General features: G+C 34.0%; 2 protein-coding genes across 3 annotated transcripts; both read left to right on the forward strand.

The window, feature by feature from the left end:
• Window positions 1-211: 211 nt before the first annotated feature.
• Window positions 212-4,227, forward strand: LOC108994398 (transcription factor KUA1-like). Of its 2 annotated transcripts, none has more exons than XM_018969593.2 (3): window positions 212-707; window positions 2,767-2,975; window positions 3,509-4,227. In XM_018969593.2, exons 1-3 carry the CDS (start codon window positions 419-421, stop codon window positions 4,016-4,018), a joined length of 1,008 nt encoding a protein of 335 aa, XP_018825138.1. In that variant the 5' UTR covers window positions 212-418; the 3' UTR covers window positions 4,019-4,227. The 2 variants fall into 2 exon arrangements, with proteins under 2 accessions (XP_018825138.1, XP_018825139.1); XM_018969594.2 differs by having other exon boundaries at window positions 3,563-4,227.
• Window positions 4,228-7,437: 3,210 nt separating this feature from the next.
• Window positions 7,438-17,002, forward strand: LOC108994365 (peroxisomal acyl-coenzyme A oxidase 1). The gene is made up of 14 exons (XM_018969530.2): window positions 7,438-7,850; window positions 8,089-8,197; window positions 8,357-8,418; window positions 8,610-8,819; window positions 9,098-9,185; window positions 9,265-9,427; window positions 11,407-11,605; window positions 12,013-12,210; window positions 13,103-13,234; window positions 14,652-14,772; window positions 15,243-15,353; window positions 15,649-15,718; window positions 16,152-16,335; window positions 16,440-17,002. The coding sequence occupies exons 1-14, from the start codon at window positions 7,713-7,715 to the stop codon at window positions 16,647-16,649; spliced, it is 1,995 nt and encodes a 664-aa protein (XP_018825075.1). The 5' UTR covers window positions 7,438-7,712; the 3' UTR covers window positions 16,650-17,002.
• The last annotated feature ends 572 nt before the right edge of the window (window positions 17,003-17,574 follow it).

Below are 17,574 nucleotides of genomic sequence, written 5' to 3' on the forward strand. Positions count from 1 at the left end.
TTTTTTTTTTATTGTTTTAAAGAGAATATTCTCAACTCGTAAAAAAAAAAAACATGTTTTAATTCATGACGATATTTATTGTTTCTATTATTAGAGATAGCAGAGAATAAAATCTCCCGACCACGAGATTTTCTATTTAAAAAAAAAAAAAAAAAAGGGCTTTTTACGGAGACGCGATTATATACATATATATACACATATGGATAGCGTTCCATTTTCTTCTCTCTCGTCTGCGAAGTTCGCACAAAGGTAGTAACGCTAAAAAACAAGGAGGGTCCGAAGCTCCAACCGCTGGCTCTCTCGGATCATTTATTTCGGATCCCGTTGGATCCGAATCGTATCCTCGCCGCAGGCATCCGTTCCGAGTTTCCTATCCTAACCCAACCACATCATCCAGCCTGATCCGATTCAAGTCGCTATGACTCGAAAGTGTTCTCATTGCAGCCACAATGGGCACAACTCCCGGACGTGCCCGAACCGCGGGGTCAAGCTGTTCGGGGTGCGGTTGACCGACGGGTCTATCCGGAAGAGCGCCAGCATGGGAAATCTGAGTCACTATGCCGGGTTGGGTTCGGGCATCAACCATGCAGGGTCAAACACTCCGGGATCACCTTGCGAGACTCCGGACCACGATGCCGCCGCGGACGGGTACGCCTCCGAGGACTTCGTGCCGGGCTCGTCCTCGAGCTGCCGCGAAAGAAAGAAAGGTTTTGGATTTTTTAATTTTATTTGCTTTTAATTTCATTGAATATTATGGAATTTATTTCTTAATGTTTTTATCCAAGTTATGGTTTTTGCGTGGTTGTGGTTAGCCGCTGTGAGAAAATAATTGCCGATAAGGTTGTGCTGTGACACTGGTGGATTGGGTATGGTGTTTTTTTTTAAAAGAAAAGCCAAACCCTGGTAGTTCGGTTTTCTTTAGTTCTAGAATTTGAATTGAGTATAATGGCCAGTGATCATAAACTGGAAAAGAAAAGCATATGATCCGAGCTTTGGTCATAACTCATATGATCTGAGCTTCTATTTACAATAATTTTAAATATGTGGTAAAAAAATGCCGTGTTAAAGTTTAGTTCACTTTTGGAAGCTATGGAGTTTAGGGAAGCACTCCAGTGTAGCACAAGGCCATGAAGTTACTTTTTCAAAGCCCTATCAAGAGGCAGGGAAAAACACCTTTTTTATCTCCTAGTTTTCTCTGTTATAAAAATTTCAATATAAGAGGTAGCGAAACACAAATTGTTCTGAAGAAAGATTTGAAAATCTTGCTCGCGTTAAGGGTGCTGCTTAATTAACATACAACACATTTTTTGTAACTCTTTTTTTTCTTCTACTTTGTCCTAACTAGAGTAGTTTTGACGATTTGTTTCTTTAAGTTTGGAATGTCCAATGTAAATGTTACAATCCAAGTGTCGCACATAGTTTAAGTGAAAATTTAACCATCTTTATATTAAGCTATTGGGCACCATCTCCTTGCAAGTCGGTTTTCAAGAGTGGTGCTACTGAAGGGTTTGTATATTTTGGTATTGGAGCCAACTACCACATTGAGTATGGGATTGGGTATAACTTATTGAGTACAGAATCAAATGAGTTGTGGGTTTGTGGCTAGATCTCGAAGGGGGCAACTCCAACTTAGAGGCTAGATTAAAATGTCTTGGAAACGTGTAAGCAAAAAATGCCAAGTTGTTGAATAACAGTATGTGAGTAGAGTCTCCAAAGAGAAAGAAAAGCTACCATTGGATCAGTAACGATAGAGTGAGCCAACGTGAACATTAGTTTCAGAACGCAGCGGCATGCTACAATCCAAGGGTCTCACATAGCTTAAGTGTAAGGTTAATTACATTTATATAAGTTCTTGGGCACCCACCCATTACAAACTGGTTTTCAAGGGTGAGCCCTACCAAAGGGTTTGTATTATTGAATGAATTTGCTGTTTGGGTTTGGGCATTTTTGGAAGTTGAAAAAGATTAGGTTACTTGGAGTATATGTGTGGTTTAGATGTGTCTCCTAAAATTGGATGGTTTAGATGTGTCAAAATTTAGTTAGCCGTACTGTACAAGAGTTATTTGGAGTATATGGGTTATTAAATCATTGTGATATGTCTGTCTCTCCAGATAAAGTTACTGCTTTTTGCAAAGATGCAGTACAACAAATGCCAACTTGCTGGGGAAAGCTTTGAAGCCTCATATTAATTCTTTCAAAAGGCTGGCTTGAACTTAATTGATTGCTCTTTATATGGTTAAAGCAATTATGTGTCTGAAGTTCGAATTGTGAAGACGGGAATCAAGGGGTGAGTTTGGGTTTTTGGGTAGAGTTTTAGTTCTACAGGAAACATGGGGTCGGGGTTGGGTTTGGTGTATTTTGGGTTTTTTTTTTTCACGAGCTTTTTGGGTCTTTAGGGGCTTTTTGGATCATTTTGGGCAAGGTGTTTTCTTGTATATATTCAATGTACTTGGTTTCTCCTTTTGATATATATAATATTTTTACTTATATAAAAAAAAAAGTTCGAATTGTTAGTGAGAAGAGCGGAAAGGAGAAATCCAGTTCTTTAAATATAAGGAAGGAGGCATAATACTTTTCAGTTAATGATTCAATAAATATTATCTGTATATTCATGACATCTATAAGACATTAAAATACAGTGTAAAAGAAGCTTACATGTTATTGAACTGTGACCTTATTTGATTCCTTTAATCTTATATCTATGGGTAATTGTACCATTCATGCCCTGTTTGTCTCTGAAATGGCTAATGATTGGTGGTTCTGCAGGCATTCCATGGACTGAAGAGGAACATAGGATGTTTTTACTCGGACTGCAGAAGCTTGGCAAAGGCGATTGGCGTGGAATATCTCGCAATTATGTTGTATCAAGGACACCTACTCAGGTGGCCAGCCATGCTCAAAAATATTTCATCAGGCAAACAAATGTATCCAGGCGAAAGAGACGTTCCAGCCTGTTTGATATTATAGCAGATGAAGTTAGTACCTTTCTTTTCAGTAGATGTAATGAGCTCATTTACCATACTCACTTCGCACACAGACACAATCAATATGAAAAAATAAGTAGAAGGAGAATAAGAGGGAAAAAAAAAGAATTGCATGAAGCTTCTATATGCCTGAAGCAACATTGTCTGATATGGTCTGTCATTTGTTACTGGCATATAATTTTGATTGGGTTTTTGCAACCTTCATGCATTGAAATAGAGAACCAAAACAGCACGGTCATGCATATTACAGGAATGGGTCAGTTTTAAATGGTTCCACTCCTGATTGGGAGAAGTCTACCCTTTTCCTCTGACTATGGGATAATTTTGTTGTTAAGACTTGTCAAAATTGTGGTTCTCTAGTCAAGTTTTTGTTCGATTGTCCTATTTTACAGTAACTGGAGACAACTATTGCCTTCCCCAAATTTTGCTCGTGGATGCATGAAAACTTAGTAAGTGTTTAGAAGTAGTTCTTTTCTTCCCCCTTCTTCCGCTATCTTATATGTTTGCCATTAATATTTCTCCAGTCAGTTGAAACTCAGATGGTACCTCACGACTTCTTATCTGCCAACCAATCACAGGCTGATGAAACACAGTGCAATCCTCCATTGCCTACCACTCCTGCTTTGGACGAAGAATGTGAATCAATGGAGTCAATCAACTCCACTGATGGAGATTCTGTTCCTCCTAAGCCAGATAGCTCACAACCTTCCTACCCAGTGGTATATCCTGCTTATTTCTCACCAATCTTCCCATTTTCCTTACCATTTTGGTCGGGATACACCACAGAGGAAACTAAGAAAGAGACACATGAGGTTCTCAAGCCAACCGCAGTACATTCAAAGAGCCCAATCAATGTAGACGAGCTTGTTGGCATGTCGAAACTGAGCTTAGGAGAATCTATTGGTCCTGCTGGTTCATCCTCTCTTTCACTGAAACTGGTCGAAGGGTCCTCTAGGCAGTCTGCTTTTCATGCAAATCCGGGCTCTGGCAGTTCAAGCATTAATTCAAGCAGCAGCCCTATCCATGCAGTTTGATGAGCAGTAGCTTTTCTGAGTTCCAGATTCTAATGTTTGCTCAATGCTGGGTTGGCTCCACAAGGTACTGTTAGTACAAGACTAATAATGTGTAGTTTGGTATTTTTAGTTATTTTTGCTCCTGGGATCACCTTAATAAGGTTGTTGTATGTATGCTAATTAACTTACTTTTTTTGTTAGCTCTAAAAGAATTTAGAAGAATTATCTCCTTTTCAAAAACATGAAATGATCCTCACTCAAAAAACCTAAAATAACATATATATATATATATATATATATATATTTCTTTTAAAAGAGTTTGAGCACTTTGTGGTCCAAGTCACTTCCAGTTCCACCTTCAAGAAGAAATATTATTTTGCTCGTTAATTTTATGAAGAGTTGTGTATTTTATAGATCATTATGGAAATATATTACTTAAAGATAAATTCGTTACATTTAAAAATAATTTGAAATCTCAAATCTTTTATTATGCTAACTGATCAATTGTATATTGAGTGTATTAATAAACAAACTTGTAAGAGCATAGAAGTGAACTAGCTACACTTTTCAACAACACCAAATAATAAACTCTCAGGTAGGTTTGGCAAGTGGGATGAGCTATAAAATTCTCATCTTATCTCATCTTATCATTACAATTTTTTTAAATTTTCACACAAAATATAATAAACAATTCAATTTTTTCAAATCTCAAAATAATAATAATATTAAAAAATAATATTTTAAAGTTTCATCTAAAATAAAAAATTCTCATCTCACTAAGGAGACGTTTGGCTTCAAAATTTACTTTAATTCATCTCATCTCATCATTATAACTTTCTTAAATTTCTACACAAAGTATAATAAACAATTCAACTTTTTTAAATTTCAAAACAATTTTTTCAAATTTTCACACTAAATATAATAAATAATTCAACTTTTATTCTATTATTCACAAACCATCTCAACCCATCTCAACTCATTTTTGAATCCAAACCTCTCCAACCTACTAGTATCTCTATTCCATTTAAATAGTTATTTCTATTCTTTCTTTACAATTTTTATTCTTATGATAGTTGGAAAATTTATTTAAACTAATCATTTAAAAAACGGATGCACGTAAAAAAACATGATAATTTTTAATAAATATATTTTTAATTCAACATAACTACTTATAAACGTAAATGTAATATGATAATTCAACATAGTACTTTTCGCAGACATACACCAAGTAAATGTAATATGATAATTTTTCCATTAATGTGTTTTTCTCTAATAACAACAGAATATAAAGTCCCTAGAGAGCTCCAGTTCCACCAAGGAGAGCTTAGAAAGGTACGAAATAAATAAAATAAGCAGAAAATTTGAATGGCCAGCGTATTTGGCTCAACAGATTTGACCTCCGAAAATAGCTCTTACTGTTATTTAACTACTAGTTCGTTGTAGACTGTTTTTTAAGGGAACTGGCTAAAATATAGCCAAGCAAAGGCAAACCGAGCCCACCGCGAATGCTCAATAATTTTTTTTATTAATATTTTGCCCATTTTGCAAGCTTGTTAAGAGTATTATTAGTCGATTCAATAAAATTTAATTAAATAATATATTTTTATAAATTTAGTTAATCACTTTTTAATAATATCAAATAACAGACTCTCTAAATCTATTTTTATTCTATTAAAATATTAATTTTGACATTTTTATTTATTTTAATTCTAATTATAATTTGAATATTTATTTGTTATTAAAAATATTAACATTAATTTTCTAACGTTGATATTAGATTTTAAAAGAAAAAATTGACATCAACTAACAATAATATTATAAAATTAGAACTTGAAGCACTCCAACAAGATGATGTCACTTCATTAAAATGATGACTAATAGAAACTGATCGCTTTTTATGGTTGAGTTTAAGATTTAAGGACTTCGTGCTTTTGAGACGGAGATAAATTTTTTAGAATTGTGAACTCATACGAAACGAATAGCACATAAAAGATGAAATTTTTTATGTTAAAATAATATTTAGCCAATAATTTAGATTTAATATTGTAATTTTATTGAGTCTATTATAATAAATTTTTATACAATCTAATTAAATTTTAGATAAAATATAATTTTATTGAGTCTACTGGTACTCACTTGACAAACGAGATGGGCTCAAAACTTTATTATTATTAGTAGTAGTAGTAGTAGTAGGTGAGCTAGATTTTAATTAATGGTAGTTGGGTCTGTTTCAAACTTCTTCAAAAGTATGTAAGATGTGGCATGCGCAAATCCACTCGAATTCTTTACAATTTTATGTTGTAAAGCTCATTTATTTCTGTGTGAAAATTTTCAGACTTTTTGTCCAATGTGGCTACCGGCTAGCGTGATAGGCTTATATCTTATTATTATCTATTTATTATTAAAAGATATTTTTATTTTAAAGTATTTTTATTTTTATTTTTTATTTTCTTTTATGTATTTTTAATCATTAAAAAAAATTAAAAAATATATATATTTACTAATACATATTTCCTTAATCATTAAATAAAATTAAAAAATTAAAAAATTAAATAAAAAAATAATAATCCATCATTATTCTTTTATAATGACAAAAGTCAACAAAGTGTCAAGTCGACACAAAACGTCACATGGGTCACTTTATCATAAAAATAATAAAAAACATAAAATAATTTTAAAATAAATAATATTACATATATTTATAATTTTATTTACAAAATTTATTTTAATAACTTTTTAGAAAAATTATATTATATAATATTAACTATGACTATATAATATATTAGACTATATAATAATATTAATATTAGACAATTAGTATAACTATATATTAGTATTAATTTTAATATTTTTTTATAAGAATTTTAGTGATTTAGTATAACTATATTAATATAAGTATAACTATAGTCTATATTAATAATTAATATATAGAGAAGTAAATTTTTTATAAATTTTTTTAAGTACATTTAACATTTTATTTTTAAAATTATAAAAATTTCAAATAAAATAAGAAAATATTATTTTTATTAAACTTAATAATTAAAAAAAAGAATTTAGCATATTACATTTAACACTTTATTTTTATAAATTTAACATGAAAAATATTCTAACCACAAATAAATTAATTTTTTTTTATAATTTAATATGATACATTATATTATAAAATTAATTTTATTATAATATAAATTTAATATAGTATATAAAATTATATCAATTTATAATTTACTTTCACGAAAATATTTTTAGACAGAACTTTTCTTTTTTAATCAAAAGTATTTTTTTTCCAATATTATGTGGACATGAATGTCGGTGAGTTAATATTTTTTATTATTATTAAATATGTCACGTGAAAAATAAGTATTATTTATGATTTATTTTTATCGGGAAACACGATGAATGATGGACAAAGCCATCGTAGCGACAGGTCCTTATCCTAATTTTATTTTATTTTTTTTAATGGGGAGGAAGATTTCTTTGATTCCCATAGCGATCCGAAGGCTCTTGGCCCTTTTTTTAGTCAGAAACCGATCGTAGCGACAAAACCATCGTAGCGACAGGTCCATATATATTTACTGAATTTACAGATCCACCTAATACTTAAAAGCTATCGAAGACGAAGACGTTCTCTGAGTTTCATAGCTGAAATTGCTCTTAAAGATTAGGTTTTGGGTTTACTTTTGTGTTTGTTTCTGTGTGAATTTTGAGCTGTTTCGAAATGGCGGGTGTTGATCATCTGGCGACCGAGAGGAGCAAGGCTTGTTTCGATGTGGAGGAGATGAAGGTCGTCTGGGCCGGTTCTCGCCACACCTTGGAGCTCTCCGATCGTATTTCTCGCCTCGTCGCCAGCGATCCGGTCATTTTTCTACTTCCAGTGTTTTTTTCTTCTCTTCGCCCAATTTGGCTCTGTACCTCTAGACAATCTAGGAAACGGTCAAGAAGTTTGATCTTTTGTTTTCTTCTGTCAATTTGTAAATTTATTGGCTTGTTCTTCTGATTTGGTAGAGAAATCAATCCTTAATTTTGTGAACTCCAATATGTTTGAAATCCTTTGATTTGTAAAAAGTTTAATTTGATATTTTTTCTCCTTTTAGGCCTTTCGAAAAGATAACAGGGCTATGCTAAGTAGAAAGGATTTATTTAAAAACACGTTGAGAAAAGCGACGTATGCATGGAAACGGATCATTGAGCTTCGTCTTTCTGGTATGTCCCCCACCTGATTTCTCCTTTGTTACGTTATTTTCCTTCGGTTCTTTATTTTTTATTTTTTGAAAATCATTTTCTACATTTGACCATGATCGAATATCTTTATGGATTTTCATTTTCCTTGTGTAATTCACATTGGGAAGTTTATCATTACAGAGGAAGAGGCATCTAAGTTAAGGTTTTATGTGGATGAACCCGCTTTTACGGATCTTCACTGGGTATGCTCTATTCCTTGTCTTGATGATATACGTGGAAAAAGAAATCACTGACACGGTCAAGTTGGTTGTAATTTTAGCTCTTAGAACTTTGTATGTACGGTGTGTACCTAAGCCTAGTCAGGTTTGCTTCTAAGATTATATTACACAGGTTTTGCTTCCAATATATCCTTTCTTTATATATTTCTCTACAGGGCATGTTTGTACCAGCTATTAAGGGGCAAGGAACTGAGGAACAGCAACAGAAGTGGTTGCCGTTGGCATACAAGATGCAAATAATTGGTTGCTATGCACAAACTGAACTTGGTCATGGGTCCAACGTTCAAGGGCTTGAAACAACTGCGACATTCGATCCCCAAACGGATGAGTTCATTATTCATAGTCCTACATTGACTTCAAGTAAGGTGAGTAGAATGTACAATGAGCTACCTGATTTTTTTTTTTCCATGGAATATTTGTAACAAAAATCACATAGCATAGAGCTGCTCCTTGAGTCCATCTTAATTTCCTTCTATAATAGTACTTTTAAGCATAATCCAGTGAGGGTCTTTATCTGTTTATCTATCCGTCTTCTATGTGCATTGTGCTTTGAAAGGGTACTTAAAAAACACGTGTTCTTTTTGTCCCCTTGTCTGAACTTCCTAGAAAAATTTCTTATTATGTCCATCTTTTTTGTGAATAGTGGTGGCCTGGTGGATTGGGTAAAGTTTCCACACATGCTCTAGTGTATGCACGTCTTATTACTGCTGGCCAGGACTACGGTGTGCATGGTAACCACAAAACCCGTCCAAAACTGATAGCATATAAAATTTCCAGTTCTGTAATAACTACAATAAATCCCATTTGTAGGTTTTATTGTCCAGCTGCGGAGTTTGGATGATCACTTACCTCTTCCTGGAATAACTGTTGGTGATATTGGAATGAAATTTGGAAGTGGAGCATATAACACCATGGACAATGGTGTCTTAAGACTTGATCATGTTCGCATCCCAAGGGATCAAATGTTGATGAGGTTTCTTTGTTTTATACATACCTCTCTCTCTCTCTCTCTCAATTGCTTTAAGTAAATTTTTTTTCTTGAACAAATATTCTAAAGAGCCCTCCTGGTTGGCAGCTGTTAGCATGTTCATTGTTGCCAACTCAACCCCTTTAGTTTTCATCACCAAGATTATAAAATGAGGATATTCAGTAGTGGGTGAGGCATGTATGGTATGTTCAGCTGTGAATTGTTATCTAATTTCAGCTAGAGAGGCAGGAAGAAAATATAGTTGACAAGGTGGGATATAATATACGTGTGTATATATATATATAATGAAAAAAAATACCATCTTCAGCTAGCTAGCTGTCATGAATTCATGTCACCTAATTCGATCAAATTAATATTGTAGACATATTGCTAAGGATGTTTAGTTTGGCAAACAAGCAAATAACTAGTAGCTAGGGTAGTACGGTATGTTCTGATTAATTAATATATATTATCTATTTTTTAAGCTGATTAATACATGTTTTATCATAGTTGTCGTCGGCATTAATATACTAATGGTCAAACTTTCATTTAGAAAAGAAACTCTTCGTGCAATGCATATGGCTTGCTCGTTATAAAAAGTCGGACTCTTGTTTAAAGTTAAACTCTTATCTTATAATATTATATATGAGTTTTGCTACATATAAGTCTGTGTGTTTGACACACCACTTATATTACTTATAATATTATCATCATCAGAACTTATTCGCCGTCCTAATCTTAGTACTACAAAATGAAGTGCTTGATTTATGTGCACCAGAGTTACAGTGGGAATTAGGGTGTATACAAATTGATTTGTTCATGAATCATGAACATTTCGAGCCCGGTTCATAGAAATTCGACTTTGGGCTGGATTTGTTTAATTAAATAATTGATTTGGAACCAAAATCTACTAGAAAAGCACTTAAAAGATGAGCTAGCATAACTTGAATTTTTTAGCATTGACAAATTAGTTCTGAGAATATTCTAAGCATTTAAAAGATGAGAATAATTCATCTTTCTAATGTGATAGAGGCAACTTGAATCCTTGTGAACATGAGTTTATCTAACTCATTTAAACAATTTTATCTACTTATATTGGGTATCTATGTATGAGTGTGTTTGTGTATCTGTTTATATTGCAGAATATAAAATATATTGTTATAGATTTGAAATGGAATTATCTAAATTGATAGATAATGTCATAAGATATACCATACATTGTCTATTCCGTGATCTAAAACTTATATGATTTGTTACATATACAATATTGGTGAGTCTGATTTTATAAAATTTAAATCTCACAATTAACTCATCACGGTGCAGTCTAGTGGTCATAAGGTGGATTTGAGATGAGTTATAGACTCAGACATTATAGATTTGATTCCACAGCAGGAGTTCCCTTAGATTACCCGATACACGATTTTAGTGAGTGGGATCATGTATCAGGGGTTTATTCCCCAGGGGCAGGTTGGAAGGCCCCTGCCATGGTGAGGTTACATGTCATTAAAAAAATCATGAAGAAAGTTTAGTTCATCTAACTAATTTGAATGGTTTATAATCTTAAAGATTATCAACTAGTTAATGATTAACATAAATTCACAAAAAGAAATATAATTTATTGATTATTATGAGAAAAGAAAAAATTAATAAAGCAGCTCACAAAGAATCTTGAACTTGTTTAAAAAATAAATGGACTAAACATCGAGAGAGTCCATCCAGCTTAGCCACTATTTCAACCGCCCCTACTCACTCATCATGTCTTATGATAGCATTAAAGCCCCCTATCCTGGAGTGCCATGGTTGTCTTTGTGTAGAATAACTTGAAAATGAGTGGCCTTCCCCTCAGATCCCATTTTCTACAATGTAATAAAAGTTTGTACTTCACAGATTTCTTGTCATTTGCATGGACAGATGGGAGGGCTTTTTTTTTTTTTTTTTAAACAAAAGATTTGAGAGCTGTTCTGAAGCTTGTTCAAATGTGCCAGGGTTTCACAGGTTACTAGGGAAGGAAAATTTGTGCAATCCAATGTTCCACGGCAGCTTGTTTATGGTACCATGGTCTATGTAAGACAAACAATTGTAGCTGATGCTTCCTGTGCTTTATCGCGGGCAGTTTGTATTGCTACTAGGTATAGTGCTGTTCGTAGGCAATTTGGTTCGCAGAATGGTGGTGTTGAGACCCAGGTATGGTAAACCTTTTTCTGTTTTAAAAATATTAGCATTCTTACCGAATGGGACATGCTATTGATAAAATATGTGCTGAGGTAACTTGCACTTCGTATAGGTTGTTGGTAATCTGGCGTTTACAGTTTTATCTCTTAGCCGGATGATCCCTGGTTAGGAATTTTAGTAAATTTTATGATCATTAGTAGGGTGTTCTTGCTATATGTTTTTTTTTTCCCTCTGAACATTATATCAATCTAGATTGTGCAACATTCATGATTGGACGACTCCCTGCTGATCCTGTATTTAGGTAGCATTTATGACCACTCAGGATGATGATGGAATGGCCAGGATATACTTAACTTTTACCAAAAATTCAGTTTTTATTGAATGAACGTCTCTTATGCCTTTGCCACATTTGCCTTCAGGTGATTGATTACAAAACTCAGCAAAGCAGACTCTTCCCTTTGCTGGCTTCTGCTTATGCTTTCAGGTTTGTTGGTGAGTGGTTAAAATGGCTGTATACGGATGTGACCCAAAGATTGCAAGCCAGTGATTTCTCGACATTACCTGAGGCTCATGCATGCACTGCGGGTTTGAAGTCTTTGACTACAACTGCAACTGCTGTACGTGACTAGTACTGATCCCTGCACCTTGCTTATCTTAAATATATCAATCACTGTCCAGTTTTGATTAAATCTGTCTCTGTCTCTGTCTCTGTCTCTGTCTCTCTCACACACAAACACAGACTCTTGCAGTGAACAATGGAGTTAAGGAGTCCTACTGAACTAAACTGAAATTGGGATGGTGGAGTTGAGGTCACACTTGGCACTTATTCTTTTAAGCCAAACCTATGTACTACATATTTGATGAGCCAAATCTTCCATGAGTGGCTGTAAACTGAGAGAAAGCTGATGAGACATATTCCCCCCTGAATCTTAGTGCAAAACTGGAATCCGATGACAAAAGAAGAAATTATCAACCTTAGCTTTAAAAAGCCGAAAGCATTGAAGTACCCACTATCTAGAAAACCAAGTCCCCACCCAAATCATAATTTTTTTTTTATAAGTAAACCCAAGTCATAATTTTACAGACTGAAGACCATTATTTGTAATGCATTTAAATCTGCACGTAGTGCTTCACACTGAAATTCTAAAGTCAGATTCTGGATGACATATGAATATACATGGTGTGGCATGCGATAACGATTGTACTTTGCCAGCTCAGCAGCACTCAAAATACCTTAGAATCCTTGTTCAATTTGCAATGCAGAGCATACTTGCAGTTCTTATTCATTTTCTGTTGGTTGGATTTTTTTTACTGAATTAAATTGGAGAAATTGGATCATTTAGTATGGCTCAAAGTGTTTTGAATATGCATCCTTTTTGGAATGCCTTCAAGAACTAGGCACATGCATTTTATTAAGATGTGACAGCATTATATTTCAAAATTCTTGTTAATCAGATGCATGATTAGGTATTACATCCTTATGATTTTTCATCTCGACTATGGTTTCAGGATGGAATTGAAGAATGTCGGAAATTGTGTGGTGGCCATGGTTACTTATGTAGCAGTGGGCTACCTGAGTTATTTTCAGTTTACGTTCCTGCCTGCACATATGAAGGAGACAACATTGTTCTGCTTTTACAGGTTTGTGAAGCTGAATCTCTCTCATTTTGGCTATTGTATCATAAATATGTATGCAATTACGGGTCATTGATTGGTTTGTTTTTGCGGTGAAGAAGCTTAGGCTTTGAATATTGCAAGGCTACTTATAAAAAAAATATTGCAAGGCTACTTATAAAAAAATATTGCAGTAGTAGGTAATACTTGCAAACTGAGGAATACCCAGGATATCATTAGTGAGAATGGTTAATGATGAATTCTTGTTTATAGAGAGCTCCTGGATGTAATTGATGTTTTCTTATTTTCTTGGTTAATTTAGTTTTTCAAGTGCGCTGGCCTTTTGTTTTATACAAGCATAATGAAACCATGCAGAAGACAATTTGGTTGGCCTTCTTCAGCTTATGGACTTTAGTTGGGGATATGAAGTTCCTGACTCTTAGTTTGCACTTTGTTAAACTCAGCTAGATTCATTGCCTTTTACATGTGGATAAATTCTTAGAACTTTATCTAAGAGCCATCTTGTTATAAGTTTATGCTCTTATTCTTACCGAATAATTATATTCATAAAACTATTTGCAACCCATTTTACAACTAACTAATGTGATAGTACCAATTCATCAAAATACTTTTTTTTATTGAAGTTTCAAATTTTACATCCCCCCCCAAGTTAGAACAAAGTTGTGAAAAAGAGTTGTGAAAAAAGGTTGTAAGTGTATCATTATTTATTCAGACCTGAAAGATATTTGCTGCACATGGGGTTTCAATACTTCCATCTTTTTTTGACAAGTAATTGAAGATTTATTAAAAAAAGGCTAAAGGCATATCCTAATTACAGATTCAGTACTGCCATCTCGACCAATTAGATAAAGTAATACTTTTCATCTAATGGAATTGAGTGATTCTATGGTGTGTTTTGGTTCCATATTCCTTTGTACCTACAAAAGTACCCAAAAAGGAGCCATAAAGTATAAAGAGCATGAGAGTTTTGCCACTTGCCACAGCTGATGGTAGAGTATTGGTTGTCGGATCACTTTTCTATTCAATTTCCTATTGCAGCTGTGTGATGACTACCATCTTCTTTGTTCAACCTTAAGAGATTAGCTTTCATAACCCATCTAAATGACAATTTTTCCCCTTACCCTGCCCTGATCAGTGCAATGTCTGTCCCACTGTGTGAGAATAGCTAAAAGTGGTAGTCTTAGGTCAGTATCTGCTCAAACCTGGAGTTTTTCATCTTTGGTTGATCTGATGCACAGCATTTACTACGTTAAGACAAAAAATGCTGTTTATATTTGTAGACCAACCTACCGCTGATGCACAGCATTTGTTAGGTAGGTTACTGGGGGTCTCTCTAGGTCGGTCCTTGTCAGACCTATGTAGATGTTTTCTTCAAGATTCAACCGAAATGTGCTGACATTCTACTAAAAAACTCCTATTGTAGGTTGCAAGATTTCTTATGAAGACTGTTTCTCAGCTGGGGTCTGGGAAGCAGCCTGTTGGGACAACAGCTTATATGGGGAGAGTTGAACACTTGATGCAATGTCGCTCTACTGTTCAAAAAGGTAATGTTCTTTTCATGCTACTGTATCAAACTTTCTATTATAGTAGGTATGGTAGGTTTGATGTGCATGTGTGTTTCATTACTAAGCTTCTCTCTCTCTCTCTCTATTTATATATATATATATATATATATATATTTGACAAAAGAGAAATACATCAGGACGGGGTGGGGCCTCTAACAAACATACCAAAATATCAGATACAACTCAGAATTAAAAATGACAAATAAAAAAATAGTACCAAATAATTGGTCCAGTCTCATAGGTGGTTCTCCTTTTAATGGTAGAGCAATTCATTAATCAGACTGCTTTGAAACATCTATTGTGGGAGGTGCTCATTCTTTCTAACTGTGTCAAGGCAGTGGTTCATGATCTCTAAACTCGCATCCTTTGCATTACTTCTGAGCCCCTTTCTGATGCTAGTTCTAGCTCTGCATAAATTGGTAATTTGTGTTCCTTTTAATGGCCTGCAGCTGATGATTGGTTAAAGCCTAGTGTAATACTAGAAGCATTTGAAGCTAGGTCCGCAAGAATGTCTGTTGCCCGAGCTCAAAACCTTGCCAAGTTTGCAAATCCGGAAGAGGGTATGCCTAATTCTGCCTTCCTTCAATTATATTCTAGATGCATCTCTCTCTGTCTCTCTACTTTGTTATTTTGACGAGATATATCTTTTGTGGCCAACATAATCTGATTGCTTTAAACATCAGCATCTCATTGTATAAAATATAGCCTAGGTGGTTTGAACTTTTGCATGTGTTTTTCTGCCATACTTCAAAATGTGGAACTATGGCTCCTTCTGGCTTCTTAAATTCAGAGTTTCTCAAAGTATAAAATCTTCATAAGCTAATGTGTTTCTGCTTACTCTTTTAATTGCTTCAGGCTTTTTGGAACTTTCAGCTGACTTGGTTGAGGCAGCAGTTGCTCATTGCCAATTGATTGTTGTTTCTAAGTAAGTTTCTTCCACATTATCCTAGCAATTAAATATTTTATTGGACTTGGCTCCTTGGTGGTGCCTCTCACATTGAACATCGTGTATGATTCAATCACGAAATCCTTTTGACACAATTGATGGACCCTTCAGGTAATAACATGTACCCTTCAACAGCCTCCGACCATCCCCAGTTATATGCAGCTGCACCATAACATGACAAGATATACTCTATTTTATTCATTGAGAACTTAGATGGAATGAAAGATTTTATGCCCCCCTGCCTTTTCAGTGAAAGACAGCAGCACTCTGCACTATGATGTACCAACCTGCTTAAAAGAGACGATAAAAAGAAAAATCTTTGTTTTCTGCTAATCTCATTTCTCATGGTAGAAAAATAGCAGTGAATACTAAAGCAAATTTCAATTTGATTCTTTTCTATATTCCACTGCAGGTTCATTGAGAAACTGCAACAAGACATACCTGGGAAGGGGGTGAAGGAGCAGTTGGAGATCCTCTGCAACATATATGCCTTATTTATTCTTCACAAACATGTAGGTGATTTTCTCTCAACTGGCTGCATCACTCCCAAGCAAGCTTCACTTGCGAATGATCAGCTAAGATCTCTATATTCCCAGGTTTGTCCCAAACAAGTTTTCCTCTCTGTTGCTTGCTCATGCCAAAAAAAAAAAAAAAAGGAGCCGCTGTCTTCTAATTACTAATTTGATTTGTGGATTCTTAGGTCCGTCCTAATGCAATCGCCCTTGTTGATGCATTTAATTACACTGACCATTATCTTGGGTCAGTTCTTGGGAGATATGATGGTAATGTGTATCCAAAACTCTACGAGGAGGCATGGAAGGATCCTTTGAATGACTCAGTTGTGCCTGATGGCTACGGTGAATATATTCGACCTCTGCTGAAGCAACAACTCCATAATGCAAGGCTTTGAAGAATATATGGCAGTTATGCAGATGTTTCCATACACTTACTTGAACATATACTTATGGGTTTTATTATTGTTAATAAAACTACTAGGATGATCACCACCAGAAGAGGATAGTTTGCAGTAAATAAAGACAGATACGATTTCGGGCAAAATCACCATTAAGGGGCAATACTCTTAAATGATTTGGCCCCAAAAGAAAGGGGAAAAAAAGACTCTGCATAATGATAGTGGATGCAGTGTAAAATCACCTTTCATGGCTTCACGCCCACAGTATTTGTTGACCCTTCTGTTTATGGTTGATTCAGGTTCTGGGTACACTTTTTATGCCTTCTCAATCTAGATTTGCATTAGAACCTTAATTTATTTGAAATTCATGATATTACAATTTTATCGTTATGAAAGGTTACTTGACACGAGTTAGGTCTTTAAGCCACACTATTAACCCCCAGCTGCAAAGTTTGACATGCCCGAGTTAGCGATGATATTCATTATCTCTATACACTATTTTTTTTTTTAAATAAATTTATTTTCTTTTATTATTCTTAAATTTATTGAATTTGTTTACTCATCTATATGTCACATATTTGGTAAGAGAAAAAAATGTGGTGTATAAAAATTATGGTGAATAAAATTAAAATATTATAAAATTAAAATATTGTTAGAATAAAAATATTATAAAATTAAAATATTGTTAGAATATAATTTTTTTAATATAATTTTTCTTTTAGAATTTAAAAAAAATTGAATTATTATTATTATAAATTTTATTTGAAATTTTGAAAAAATGTTCGTGTTTAAATGTTTGAGAAAGAAATATAATGAAATGATATGAGATAAAATGATATGGGAAGAGAGAAAATCATTTCCAAATTAACATCCCCAATCATCCAATAGTGAATGGTCTCAAATTTTGTCTCAATTTACAGTT

Source organism: Juglans regia, chromosome 9 (assembly GCF_001411555.2).
Source record: "Juglans regia cultivar Chandler chromosome 9, Walnut 2.0, whole genome shotgun sequence".
Lineage (NCBI taxonomy): Eukaryota > Viridiplantae > Streptophyta > Magnoliopsida > Fagales > Juglandaceae > Juglans > Juglans regia.

What these genes read in the sequence shown, in the direction of transcription:
- LOC108994398 (XM_018969593.2), top strand. Translation starts at nt 419, where the DNA reads ATGACTCGAAAGTGTTCTCATTGCAGCCACAATGGGCACAACTCCCGG. An exon ending in CTGCCGCGAAAGAAAGAAAG is followed by an intron (nt 708 to 2,766) that starts GTTTTGGATTTT and finishes GTGGTTCTGCAG; the next exon opens with GCATTCCATGGACTGAAGAG. An exon ending in TTGATATTATAGCAGATGAA is followed by an intron (nt 2,976 to 3,508) that starts GTTAGTACCTTT and finishes ATATTTCTCCAG; the next exon opens with TCAGTTGAAACTCAGATGGT.
- LOC108994365 (XM_018969530.2), top strand. Translation starts at nt 7,713, where the DNA reads ATGGCGGGTGTTGATCATCTGGCGACCGAGAGGAGCAAGGCTTGTTTC. An exon ending in AGGGATCAAATGTTGATGAG is followed by an intron (nt 9,428 to 11,406) that starts GTTTCTTTGTTT and finishes CAAATGTGCCAG; the next exon opens with GGTTTCACAGGTTACTAGGG. An exon ending in CAATTGATTGTTGTTTCTAA is followed by an intron (nt 15,719 to 16,151) that starts GTAAGTTTCTTC and finishes ATTCCACTGCAG; the next exon opens with GTTCATTGAGAAACTGCAAC.